The sequence below is a fragment of the Gastrolobium bilobum genome, unplaced genomic scaffold (assembly GCF_033153095.1).
Source record: "Gastrolobium bilobum isolate Gb01-03AN ecotype WA unplaced genomic scaffold, APGP_CSIRO_Gbil_v1 utg60832, whole genome shotgun sequence".
Taxonomy (NCBI): domain Eukaryota; kingdom Viridiplantae; phylum Streptophyta; class Magnoliopsida; order Fabales; family Fabaceae; genus Gastrolobium; species Gastrolobium bilobum.
In genome coordinates this window covers 23,798-36,555 of record NW_026899620.1, presented here as the reverse complement: position 1 = coordinate 36,555, position 12,758 = coordinate 23,798, and the positions used below count along the sequence as shown (strand labels likewise).

The 12,758-nt window shown below is 33.8% G+C and overlaps 1 protein-coding gene across 1 annotated transcript; it reads right to left on the bottom strand.

Annotated features, from left to right (window-relative positions):
* Positions 1 to 10,538: 10,538 nt before the first annotated feature.
* Positions 10,539 to 11,768, bottom strand: LOC133291991 (phospholipase A(1) DAD1, chloroplastic-like). The gene has a single exon (XM_061490353.1). It carries the CDS (start codon positions 11,766 to 11,768, stop codon positions 10,539 to 10,541), a length of 1,230 nt encoding a protein of 409 aa, XP_061346337.1.
* Between the last annotated feature and the right edge of the window lie 990 nt (positions 11,769 to 12,758).

Below are 12,758 nucleotides of genomic sequence, written 5' to 3'. Positions count from 1 at the left end.
ACAGCTAACTGAAATACCTCATGATATAAATAACATAGATATAAGTCTCTAGTCACGGAACTACTACACGTATACCGGACCACCTATCAATTTATACAACTCAAGCTAAAAGTACTAACAACATAGTGGCATGGACAACTCTCATGCTCACCCAATTAAGGCAACAAAGCCCAACATAAGTCTCAACTCAATAATCATAAATGACAGAGAATATAAACAGCATCCAATCCAGTCATTCCAGCATATATATAACAGCAATAATCATCAACTAAGCTCTGGCCTCCTGTCGCCATAGGCATCAGTCCCCATACTACCTGAACCTGAAATAAGCATTCCCCAAACGTGGGGTGAGATCTCTAAACAAGAAATCTCAGTAAGGCAAGGGGTCCTCAAGGAACTTCCACCCCAAGCTCACTTACATGTGCAATATAAGTTCCAAAACAGTTTAACAATATCATTTCCAAAATAATGCAATGCAGCAGATAATCATGCCATGTGTGTCAATACAATAATCTACTGGCCAGAGAATGTAGGAATACGTCTATTACCCACACATAATAGTACAAGGAACATCGCTTTCACCTCACCCCAGTCTCACCATCTTGTATCTACCACATACTCAGGCTTACCGTATAGGTGGAACACCACATGCATATCATAAACCATTGCACATATCAGCTCAAAAGCATTTCAATATATCAAAGCATGTAACACAGCATGCATATAACCATTCCCCCATGGGGTATGGTGGAACTACACAATGGCTAAACTGAGGACACGAAAGCTTACCTTGTAAGCTAGTTATCCAAACCAAGAGTCCACACAGCTCAAGGCCCACAAACAGAACAATCACAATCTGCCCATACCATAATTACTCATCAATAATCATAGCTCAGATTACATTAAGTGATTAAGTCTTTCCTACTCATTTTAACTCATTACATGTTGTTTCTGCAGGAAGTATTCGAATACTTCACGAGTAGTATTCGAATACTCCAGCTCTCCAGAAAGTATTCGATTACTTTCATTAAAGTATTCGAAACTACCAAGTATCCGAATACTTTTTCCCCCAGTATCCGAATACTCAGTATTCGAATACCAAACCTCACTGTATTCGAATACTCTCCAGTATTCGAATACTTCTTCAAAGGTATCCGAATACTTTTCTTCCCAGAAAAGTATTCCAATACTCCTGCCATGAGTATTCGACTACCAGATAAAAAATACCATTGCAAATCTTTACCAAATACTCTAAGATTTTACTATGTTAAACTAGACATCTCAAGCTTTCCAACGACATATCTTATGCCTCAATCGGAGTTGTATAACTTCGGTTATGATTTTTACAAAGTTCCTACAACAAGCTGAATTTCCAACAATAGGGTCTCGATTTCAAACATACACTGAGAGAAATCCACTTATCCAATGGATCTGAAAATTTACAGGGTTGTAGCCCTATGTGTTATCTCCACATAGGTCCAAATCTCACTCAATTTAGAGCTCTGAAGCTCGAGATATCGCAATTTTACTAAACTAGGTCGCTGTTGTCTCGCGAAGTATTCGATTACTGCCTTTTTCCAGGAAGTATTCGAATACTTCTTCGACAGAATGCAGAAAAATGAGTTTTAAAGGTAAAATTGACCTCCAATGATCCAAACTCGATCTCGAGTCCAAGAACTCCTTAAACAGATGTTTATTAACATGTTATGAACCCAGAAACACCTTCCTTTTATCAAATGGTTCAAGTTACGATTTTTAATTGTTTAAACAAGCTTAAAACATCAAAATACACAAGGGTGATCATGGTATACCTTCCAATGCACCAAAACTCAGAAAATGAGGTAACTTGGAGCTCCAAACTAAGCTCCAAGGTTCTGACTTGGTTCAAACACGAAAGTGGCACACCAAGCTTGGTCCTTTAAGCCGAAAGATCACTTCTTGGCACCACAAATGATATGAACAAAGGTTTAACCCTCACAACTCAGAATCACAGCTCCTTAAGCCCCACAAATGCTGAACCTAAACTCAGAAAGAGGTTCCCTACTCACCACCAAGGCCAGCCCTTACTCACTCAAGTGTTTGGGAGAAGATTCAATGAAGAACAAGGAAGAAAAAGCCATTTGGCTCACAATGTGCAAGGTGACTAGCAATGAAACAGTACCAAAGGGCTGATCAGCCTCCAAGGGTCACGTAGGAATAGAATAACCTAGGGTTTTGAGCCCAAAAGTCATATATATAGCTCACTTAATATCAAACACACAGTATTAGCAAAAATAGCTACGCTTAGCATTTTAATCCCAAACTTAGGATTCTGAACCTACTCAATTTTATAATATTTATTATATTTTTCTTATATTTTTCGCAGCACCTTTTCGGTACGCGCTTTTCATAGCCAGTATCAGTTTCTGGCACCAGTTCTCATTATTTTAACCTGAAACTTGTTTTACAAGTCCTATATATTATTCTAGGAATTATCATGCACTTATTATAATTTTCCGGGATACTTTTTCGGTACGCATTTATACCGACTAGCAGAACCGGTATCTGCGCTTTTCGTCAGAAAAGCGACTTTCAACATTATTACTCACTTACTATAATTATTAAAGCCTCATAATAATTATTAGGGTCAATTATGAAATTATTTCCTAATTCTCATATTTAATTAATTAAATTCCTTAATTAACGGTGCGGGTTCTTACATTCACCCCACTTTTTTAGGATTTCCTAATTAAGTTCCTTATTTCCAAATTCTCATATACCTTGTCTGCCTGAAACATAGAGACTCGTAGGTATACTCTTGGGCATGTCCTAAGGACTTAGGGCTAGTGTGACAAGCTAAAGGAATTCATCAATCTCTGTGAGAGATTAGGTTATTCGCAGACTGGTGAAATCAGGATGATATTTATGGGACTCGGGAATCTATGCATAGTAAAGGAGTCATGAGATGGCCCGCACTTTAGAGTTCGTAAATGAAGATTCACTGTTTCGGCAAAAGCTAACTCTAGACCGCAGGGGTTGATACGTTTTCCTTGACCTAAGTCAATGGGACGAATAATCGAGATGAAAGGACAATTCAAACGGTAACCAATTAGGTAAAACAGGTTGATCATTCGATGAACTCAACTAGCTCTGCAACAACAAAGCATTGCTAGTGCTCTATGTTGTCATTAGATAGATTGGGCCTAATGGACCCAAGCCAATTTATGTCACTGGCTATGTTGGGCCTGATGGGTCGCACACAAACACCTTAAGTTGTCTTGAATTCTAGCATATGTGGTTTGGGCTCAATAAGGAAAATGGGCCTAAGTTGGATAAGCCCAAATATTGGGTCAAGAGAGAGTAGGTGGCATCATGGGTCAAGTTGAACTTGATCCATGATGTAACCTAATTAATTTAAATGTTAAATTATTAAAATTAATTTGAATTCTAATTTTGAATTTTGAATTTGAAATTTGAATTTATAAAAATAATTTGAATTCTAATTTTGAATTTTGAATTTAAAATTTGAATTTGAATTTAAATAAAATTAATTTTAATTTTAATTTTTAATTTTGAATTTGAAATTTAAATTTAAATATAGTCATTAAATTAGATTTAATGAAGATGGAGAAAATAAAAGAAACCAATCAATTAGATTGATTGACCAAAATTAAGGAAACCAATAAATTAGATTAATTGGCTGAAATTGGGAAAACCAATCAATTGGATTGATTGACCAAAATTAAGAAAATTAATTAATTAAATTAATTGGCTAAAATTTGGGAAATCAATCAATTAGATTGATGGGATAAAATTAAGGAAACCAATTAATTAAATTAATTGGCTGAAATTGGGGAAACCAATCAATTAGATTTATTGGATAAAATTAAGAAAATTACCCAATAAGATTGAGATTTGATGAAGGCGCTGATTTGACCTACTCTTAGTTAATGAGGCGCCACACACACACACACACACACACACACACGCACACACACACACACACGCACACACACACACACACACACACACACACACACATATATATATACATACATATATATATATAGGGGAGGGATCTTTTGACTCTAGAGTAAGACTTAAAACTCTTACTCCTCATCTCAACCGTTGATTTCCGTCCATCTAACGGTTACTATTTATTTAAAATAAACAAATAATTAATTGTTATAGATAACCGTTAGATGTACGGAAATCAACGGTTGAGATGAAGAGTAAGAGTTGTAAGTCTTACTCTAGAGTCAAAAGATCCCTCCCCATATATATATATATATATATAGCCCCTCTTCTTCCTTAGTTTTTGTAACTCTTCTTCTCTAATCTTCTCTACTGAAACCTTAGTCAACAAACACATCAGTGTGGCGACTATCTCTCTCTTAGAATAACCAAAGGCACCACTCAATCTCTATTCTTCTCTTGAGTCTAGCAACCTCCATTGTAGGATATTGGGCATTCGAAAAAGCGTTCTTCTCTTACAAGACAACAAGGTGGTGTGGATTTCCATCGGATGACTTGTGTTCTTCAAGTCTGAAGAATTGATGAAGAACGCATTTGATTAAGAATCATTATCTGAATAAAGGTAAACCCCTAACGTGTCTATTGCATGATTCATGGGTTGAACATGATTGAGAGTGGGCAAAGGTTGCTTGTTCCGCACAAAATTTTTAATTTTTTTCCTCTTTTATGCTCATGGCCTACAAAAGGCTACTTTCACTTAGACTTAGGTTCTTCCACTATAACTTGATCTTTGATCTTCTTTTGAACTTGGTTATAAGTTTTGATGGATTATGCACATGTTTGACTTGTTGAATTTTCTTTCCTGGACTTTGCTTTTATTGTTGTAAGTTACATCACTCTTGAGGTCTCTTTGTTTGTTATTATCAAAGCTCTTGCATCTTTTTATTCTTCTTTTTGAATGCATTAGTTCCACAAGGTTGACCCATGTTCAAATTTGTGTCGTGTTCGTATTAACAAAATTTGACATACAAAAAAATCTGTCTTGTTACATGTCAACCTACAAACATGAAATTTATCCACATTAATATTCTTACAGGTTATTCGTATTGTGACATGATGTGTCATGTCCTGTCAACACGACATTGGTGAAATCAATATTCAGTATAGTTGTTATTTGTGTCTTGTCATCTCACATGATAAGCAACCCACTTTGAGATTGACAGATTATGTGTCATGTCAATTAGTGTCAATCCACATAACAAGCGACACACTTTGAGGGCGGTGTATCATTCGTATCTTATAGTGTCAACCCACATAATAAGCGAGTCATGTTATAGAAAGTTTTTACTTGTTTTCAAATTTGTATCGTATTTGTATTGAATGTATTTATATTCGGATTAAATTTGTGTGTGTAATGTTAATCAAAATTAAAAATAAAATAAAATAAAATAAAATAAACTATTAAAGGACAGTCTCATTATTTCAAATGGGATTAGTGTCACATTCAAAGAATAAAGTGATACTTGAGCAAAGATTTTTATTTTTATTTTTTTTTAAAATCTTTGTAATATCATGCATGTATATTACATATTTTAATGTTTTAAACACAACCAAATCTTTACAGTTGCTTAAATTTCTATATCATGCGCAATTATAGTCGTAATATGCCTATAAATTTGCCTTAATATACGCGTTATTATTCTTAATGATTAAATATTGATACAGTCCTTGTGTTCTGAATAAATGAGGTATGTCTTAGGTGAAAGATCCAGAGATAAAATATATATAATATTTTAAAATTTATGATTTGAACTTGATGAATAATTTAAATTATTGTAATTTGGTAATTATATAACCTTGTGAGATGATACTTTATTACTTATTGACGACATATGCATTTGCCAATTTAGCAAAGAGCGTACTAAGCTAATCAATTACTATTAATGTATTATTAAATTTGGTAGTTAATTTTCAATTATGTATGGCAGTTAACCATTAAGGTATAATGTACCTAATACCTATAATTATATTGTCCTACTCTTCTTAACATGGGAGTAACTGATTTATAGAAGAATATATCTTGATCAACAGCCTCATTTTTATTTATTATTATTATTAGTAATGATAAAAATTTAGTCTTATACTCTGTTTGATCCTGCTGGATCGTAATTTATTTATTGACTAAGCTGTGATATAACTCTGTTTAAGCCCTAGTCTCTCTAACTAATTATTGTGCACAAACAATAAGCAGAGAGTCAAAAGAGTGTGCGTGAGCACAACACAATAATAGTTAGAGAGACTAGGGCTTAAACAGAGTTATATCACAGCTTAACTCTTTATTTATAGAAAAATTTACCGATAATGATAAAACTCATTCTTCATGTCCGGTGAAACCCATTAAATGAATCGAGAATATACTTCATATAAAAATGTACACAAATATCTTATTTTAAAATGGTTTGTATGCAATTATTATAACAGTATCAAGTTTAGATCTTCTAAAACTGAAGATGCATTTTAAAGAATCAAATGAATATAATAATTGTTAATGAATCAAGGGAGTAAGAAGGTGAGTACCATCTTGACACACTTCATTAAATAACTTTTGGCAATAGTTGACATAAATCTAATTATTAAATTGAAAATTCTCATAAAATAGACAAGTTCATAAAATTTCATATAATCTTTTTTTGATAAACAAAAATCTCATATAATTTTATTTTAACAATATATGCTTTGAACATAGGTAATTGATAATTATTAAAATATATAGTTATTAACATTTAATTTATCTAAAAACTGTATATCTATCGTAATCAAAATAATATCATATAGTTTAACAGATAGATTAATTAAAAGTATATTCTAAACAAAGCTATTCATGAAGTGTAAGAGTCCATTTTTTATAAAGTAATTATTCAGAAATTAAAAAAAAACTACAATTTCGATGAGCTTTTTTGCACGTCATCTCATATGCACATATTTGTTTGCAAAATCTTTTTTCGAAATTGAAGTGGCCAGTCCATAACACTATGAGAGTGATCGAAGAGAAGAATGCACAATGGAATAGAGTACAATATTGATGCCACTAAAACCCTTTTTATGCAACAAAGTTGAACCACTTCGTTTTCAAGGCCATCGATTAATAGTTTAATAGTGGCATGCTCCACATAGTTCTGTTTCTTGAATATTTCAATATGCAACCCTTTGAAGAGGAGTGTTGTCCTCTTGTGGTGTAACATCAAAAACGTGTCCTTACATTTTGCCTTCCATTGTTAGTGGTTTTTCATTGCTACTATTTTTGGGGCTACCCACATTCCATTATGAGCACTTTCAAATATATATATATATATATATATATATATATATATATATATATATATATATATATATATATATTCTTTATAAGAAGCACTTTTTTGAAAAGAAAATAATAATGTCATTGTAATATTGCTAGTCAGGACGTCATAATGACATGTATAAGAGCCTAAGGTCACCACTCAAAGGATTTTTCCTCATACAAAAGTTACTTAAATATAGCTTCTAAGTGGTAGAGAATATCCTCTCCCCCCAAAAAGGAAAGATCATCAAGCATATTCAATAAGAAGCAATTTAAATCCACATACTTTGGAGTGCTAAGCCTTATTCAAAAATCTTAAGCTAGTTGAGCTTATTTCCACATACTTTCGTTTTAACAAGCAATGTTGATTGCTCTAATCTACTCCCATATTATTCATTCCATAAAAAACTAAAAAGAGAGAGTTATATATGCGTTTAGATGTTTTTTTTTTTTAATAAATGGCTGAAAGTGTTTTTATGAAACTAGAAACAATAAGAAACATCAAGTAAAATTATTTATATTCTAATTGATAATTTCAAAAAAAAAATTGAAATTTATAACATTGGTTCATGAGAGGGGATATTTTGACTACCAAAAGTGTCCACTACTACCTTACTACCTATCAAATCACCATTGGATCAAAGAGAGGAAATGTTAAAAAGTTTTTGAAGAGAGAGAAAATGTTAATCCAATGGTGATTAGATAGGTAGTAAGGTGGTAGTGAAAACTTTTGGTAGTCAAAATATCCTCCCTCTTGGTTCATAACATGATATCACAGCTTCTACGACCAAACAGTTAAGAGTTTGTTCTTTGCCACTCCCATTCTTTTAATAATATACGGAATTTTAACACAGGGTAAGTAAGCTGGTGATGAAACTATTATCATAATCTTGTGTGATGGGCCTTGTTATAGATATGATAAAACGATACGCTATAATAGAAATACAGAATAAATCCCATAGTTTACGTTAATGCACATAAACTCTGAAAAACTTACCAGTGTTAAAGTAAATAGCATGATGAGTTTGATTTTGATATGATTTTGATACATTAACGACGTAAAATATTTTATTATCTAAATAAAATAATGTCATAATTCGATATTTTAGTTAATAATAAAAATGTGTTTAATATATGAGATATGTTATTTTGTCTATCCTTATTTTGTCTACCTTTGCCTGCCACTTTCAACATAGTTAGATTACAATCTCATCCAACAGTGAAAATTTACGATATAAAATAAACTTTTTTATGCCTTTCTCTCTCCCACTTCCTCCCACACTTTTTCTCTCTCTTCAATGGCGCTTCAGCATCAAAAAAGGGTGCAAACTTTTTTCTCAATTCTTCAAACCTAGTCATTGTTATGAGCAATTACATAACACATGTGGTATTCAAAAGATTAATCTTACCATAATGCATGTGGAGATATTTTGATGAAAAATAACCCAAAAGAAAGAAAGAAAGAAGAATGACAGATACATAAAGTTGGTAGTATGAGTCATTAACATTTTTGTGAGGGAGAGATGCTTTGACTTCGGAATAAGAATAACAAGATATTACTAGTCATCCCAACCGTTAATTTTTGTGCATCGACCGTTGTAATTTATTAGGGATTACTAATTAATTAATGGACATAATTCAATAAATTATTTAACCGCTAAATGCATTAAAATCAAGAATTAAGATGGAGGGTAAGACTTCTTATTCTTATACCAGAGTTAAAATATCTCTCCCCATTATTGTGATTTTTATTCTTTATACACACAAAAATATCTGTTTGAAACATATTGATCAGTCCAAGAGTTGTTGAGTTTGACTACACGTGGTTGAGCTTGGTCTAGTTGGAATATGAGATGAGTTTGCAATGGATCGAGGGATACTCCTGCAGGAAGGTTGTGTTGGTGCCAGAGAGGTGTGCTTAGCTAGGACAAATGGGAAAAAAATCCATAAGACACTTCAACGCTCAAGTCAATGTTTGATCAATGAACTTAAGTTATAATGTAAAAGATGATCATACGTAATGTTCTTTGAGCCTTCTTTATATGGTGATGACATTTATTTTCATTGGTGGACTCAAGTAGTTTTTGTATCCTATCATGTGTGTGAGATGCCTATTTGTGGGCTATGCCCCTTAGGCATAGTTGAAATAATGTATCTGTTGTTGAGGAGGCTTGGGAACTCTGAATTGTTGCTATCATAGTTGTATGTCTGCGCGATGACCTATACACAAGATGAACGCGTTTCCTCACTCTTCAAATCTTCATTATTGGGACATATGAGAGAGAGAGTAATATAAATGTTCCACAAAAATGAATGAGAGTAGAATATTTATAAAAGAACTACTCCATATTTTGGACTATATAACTTTTACAATCATCTTTTTTAAGTTGATGTATGTAAAACTAAAGATATGAGTGCTTATTAGATCAGATTCACTAGTAAAACTAATTACCCAAGACACAAATTATAGTTAAGCTTGTATAACCGAGTCAGTTTGAATCCAGAATTTATTGTGAATCCATAGTACATTTGTGCAAGTATCATATCCCAATTTTCCCACTTAATAATGTTAGAGAAGTAATATAAGTCTAAGATAAAGTTTTCATCATAATTAAAAATATAATATATAACTATTCATGTACATTTACTTAAACTTTGAGGAGAATTTCTCAACAATCTAAACCATATCCGATCCAATCATTCAATATTAATCAAGCAGTAAAACCCCACCTTATGTTCAGAAAGTTAAAAAATTTAAAAAAACAAAACAAAAATTGAAGCTAAGTTTGTGGTTAAATGTTATGATATTTTAAAACTTAGTGCTATTATGGCGGAATTATGGAGCATTTTAAAAGAAATACAAATGACTTGAGAAAATGGTTGAAGAAAGTTAGTAATAGAAAGTGACTCTTTAACAGCAGTCATGTGGCTTATTGGTGCAAGGGGTGAGTCGGCATTAGTCTCATCTTGTTACTCGTATACGGGCATGAATGAATAGAGAGTAGTCAGTAATAATAAAACACACGTCTAGAGAAGAAAACTGTTGTGCGGATTGACTGTCAAACTTTCCTTTGGTGAATCCGGATCAAGAGGACTTTTATATTTTTTCATCTCTCCTTCCTTGTATTTTCTTTTCGTACTTAGCTGATTTACATGATTTTGATAAAACTCGTTATATTTATCCTTTCTAGCCTGTTTTTGGAGTGTTTTTACCCCTTACATGATACCCAAAAAAAAAAAATTGTTAAGATATTTTACTCTTTTTCCTACACGACGAGCTTACAAAACTTTTCACCAAATGAAGGTACGTCTTGAGATCGTGACACGTGGCAACATTTATCTTCTCCTTGTTGCTTAGCCTCAACTCTTCTCCAATATCAGCATAGACGAATTGCATGTCCTCCACGCGCCTCTGCAACCAGCCGGACAAGCCTCTGATGTGAACATCTCCTTTGATTGCCACGTCATCATTATTAACCACGAACCCAGGAACTTTCGGCACCACATCATCCGAATTCACAATTCTCAGTATCCTGGTCCCACTTTGCTCCAATCGTTTCCTGAAGCTCTCGTTCCCCACGCGCGGCCCACCAAAAGAAACAACCGTCACCATTGGTGCTTTCTTGAACGTAGCGGTTATATCATACGCGCTGAGGATCGCGAGTGCGGCTCCAAGGCTATGACCCGTGAGGGTTATGCTGAGTGGCTCGTTCTTGTAAGTTTTGATCACTCTCCCAATCTCTTCTCTTACCACTTCTTGCAAACTAGCGCATGTGGTGGTTTTGGAAGTGTATAAGCTCAAAAACCCTTTTTCCACCATGGCACCACCACCTTCCTCCGCTGTCACATGATCCGGTAAATAAGTTAAGGTGGCGCGTAGATTTTCCAACCACTCTAAACACGTGGCTGTTCCCCTAAAAGCAATCACCACGTCACGTCTTCCAAGGCGAGTAATTTCTTTCTTGTTCTCACAAATTGCAACGTAACCAATCCAACTAGACTGAGTACATGTCCACTTGAACACTTTGCTTATCCATGCTGGCATGCAAATTCCACACGTGGCATGTAAATTTTTGGTTAATCGATATCCATAATTTGCCATGCTGCAACGTGTCAAAAGCGAGTTCTTCGAGTAAAGACACGTGGCATAAGTAGAAGATGAAGGGTCAAAGTCAAAAGATCGATAAGCAGCATCTACAAAGTGACCATATCTTAAGATTTCAAAGCGTAGGTTATCATCAAGAGGATCAAGCAAACCTTCCCAATGGTTGATTCCTTGGTATTGCTTCCACTTGTTGCCGAGTTTGGGATAGTTGCATTTTGCTGAGTGAGGGTTGAGAACACTCCATGATAACAAAGACTTGTTGAATGGTGAGATTGTGTTGGATTCAGGGGGTGAGAAAGTAGGGTTAGGTTTAGAAGAAGAGGATGGTGCACATGGTTGGATTGTCGTTGCTCTGATAGAAACCCTCATTATAGAGACTTTATGTATGTGATCCTCTCGTCCACTGCATTGCAATTTAAATATTTTCATGGCATGCATTTATAGTAGGAAGAGAAGAAAGTGGAGGGTGGTGGGATAAAAGAGAAGACTTAGAATAAGATATGGATCATAAAATATTTTCTAAAAAATATTATTTGATATATATGAATAATCATTATATATGTGGTAATGCGCAAAGAGATTGAGCTAGGAACCAAAGGAATTAGGCCAGGCATTCGATGCTCCCGTGCACCAAAGTTTTTCTTAATTTCTTGGGCTCTTCTCGTATTCTTAATCCAATTAGGCTTAAATAAAAGAGCACAAACCGAGACATAACTAATTAGCGGATGTCAGTTAGAGTTTCATTCTGTTAACTCATGATAGCAATTGATCGAAGCCTTCTCGACTTATTGGTTCATGATGGGAACTATGTTTTGTCATTCTCATGGTCCCTACCTATTCCCCCACGTTTCTCATGACCTACAGTTCTAATGGAAAATGCTGCATAACTACTTGATCAAAACTATCTGAGTGTTATCTTTGTGACTTTGTGTGCCTCTAGTGCATAACTATACTTTACTTTATTTGAAAATGTTCTGGACCGATATTATTGGATCTTAAAAAGGAATTTTTTTCTTCCTTTTTTTAACCTATTTTTTTTTTTTGTTTATATTTCCTTTGAGTCTTACTCGCTTTTTAGTAAAAAGCGAATTCTGTACTCTTGGTGCACCAAAATTTTTCTCTAAAAAAATCTAAAAATCAAAGAGCTTAGGTTAAAGTTTCTTGATACCTATATATATATATATATATATATATATATATATATATATATATATATATTACCATTAAGTTATTAGCATGCTGGTCAGTCAACTAGACGTAAGTTCAGATCTGAAAAGATATCCACACATCATCCTCTTTTCTCTTGAGAGATAGTTTGAAAAGTCTACGCTAGCTTCAACAAAGAGATTGTTGCTGATC

Coding starts and splice junctions, on each gene's coding strand:
- LOC133291991 (XM_061490353.1), bottom strand. CDS start 11,768: ATGAGGGTTTCTATCAGAGCAACGACAATCCAACCATGTGCACCATCC.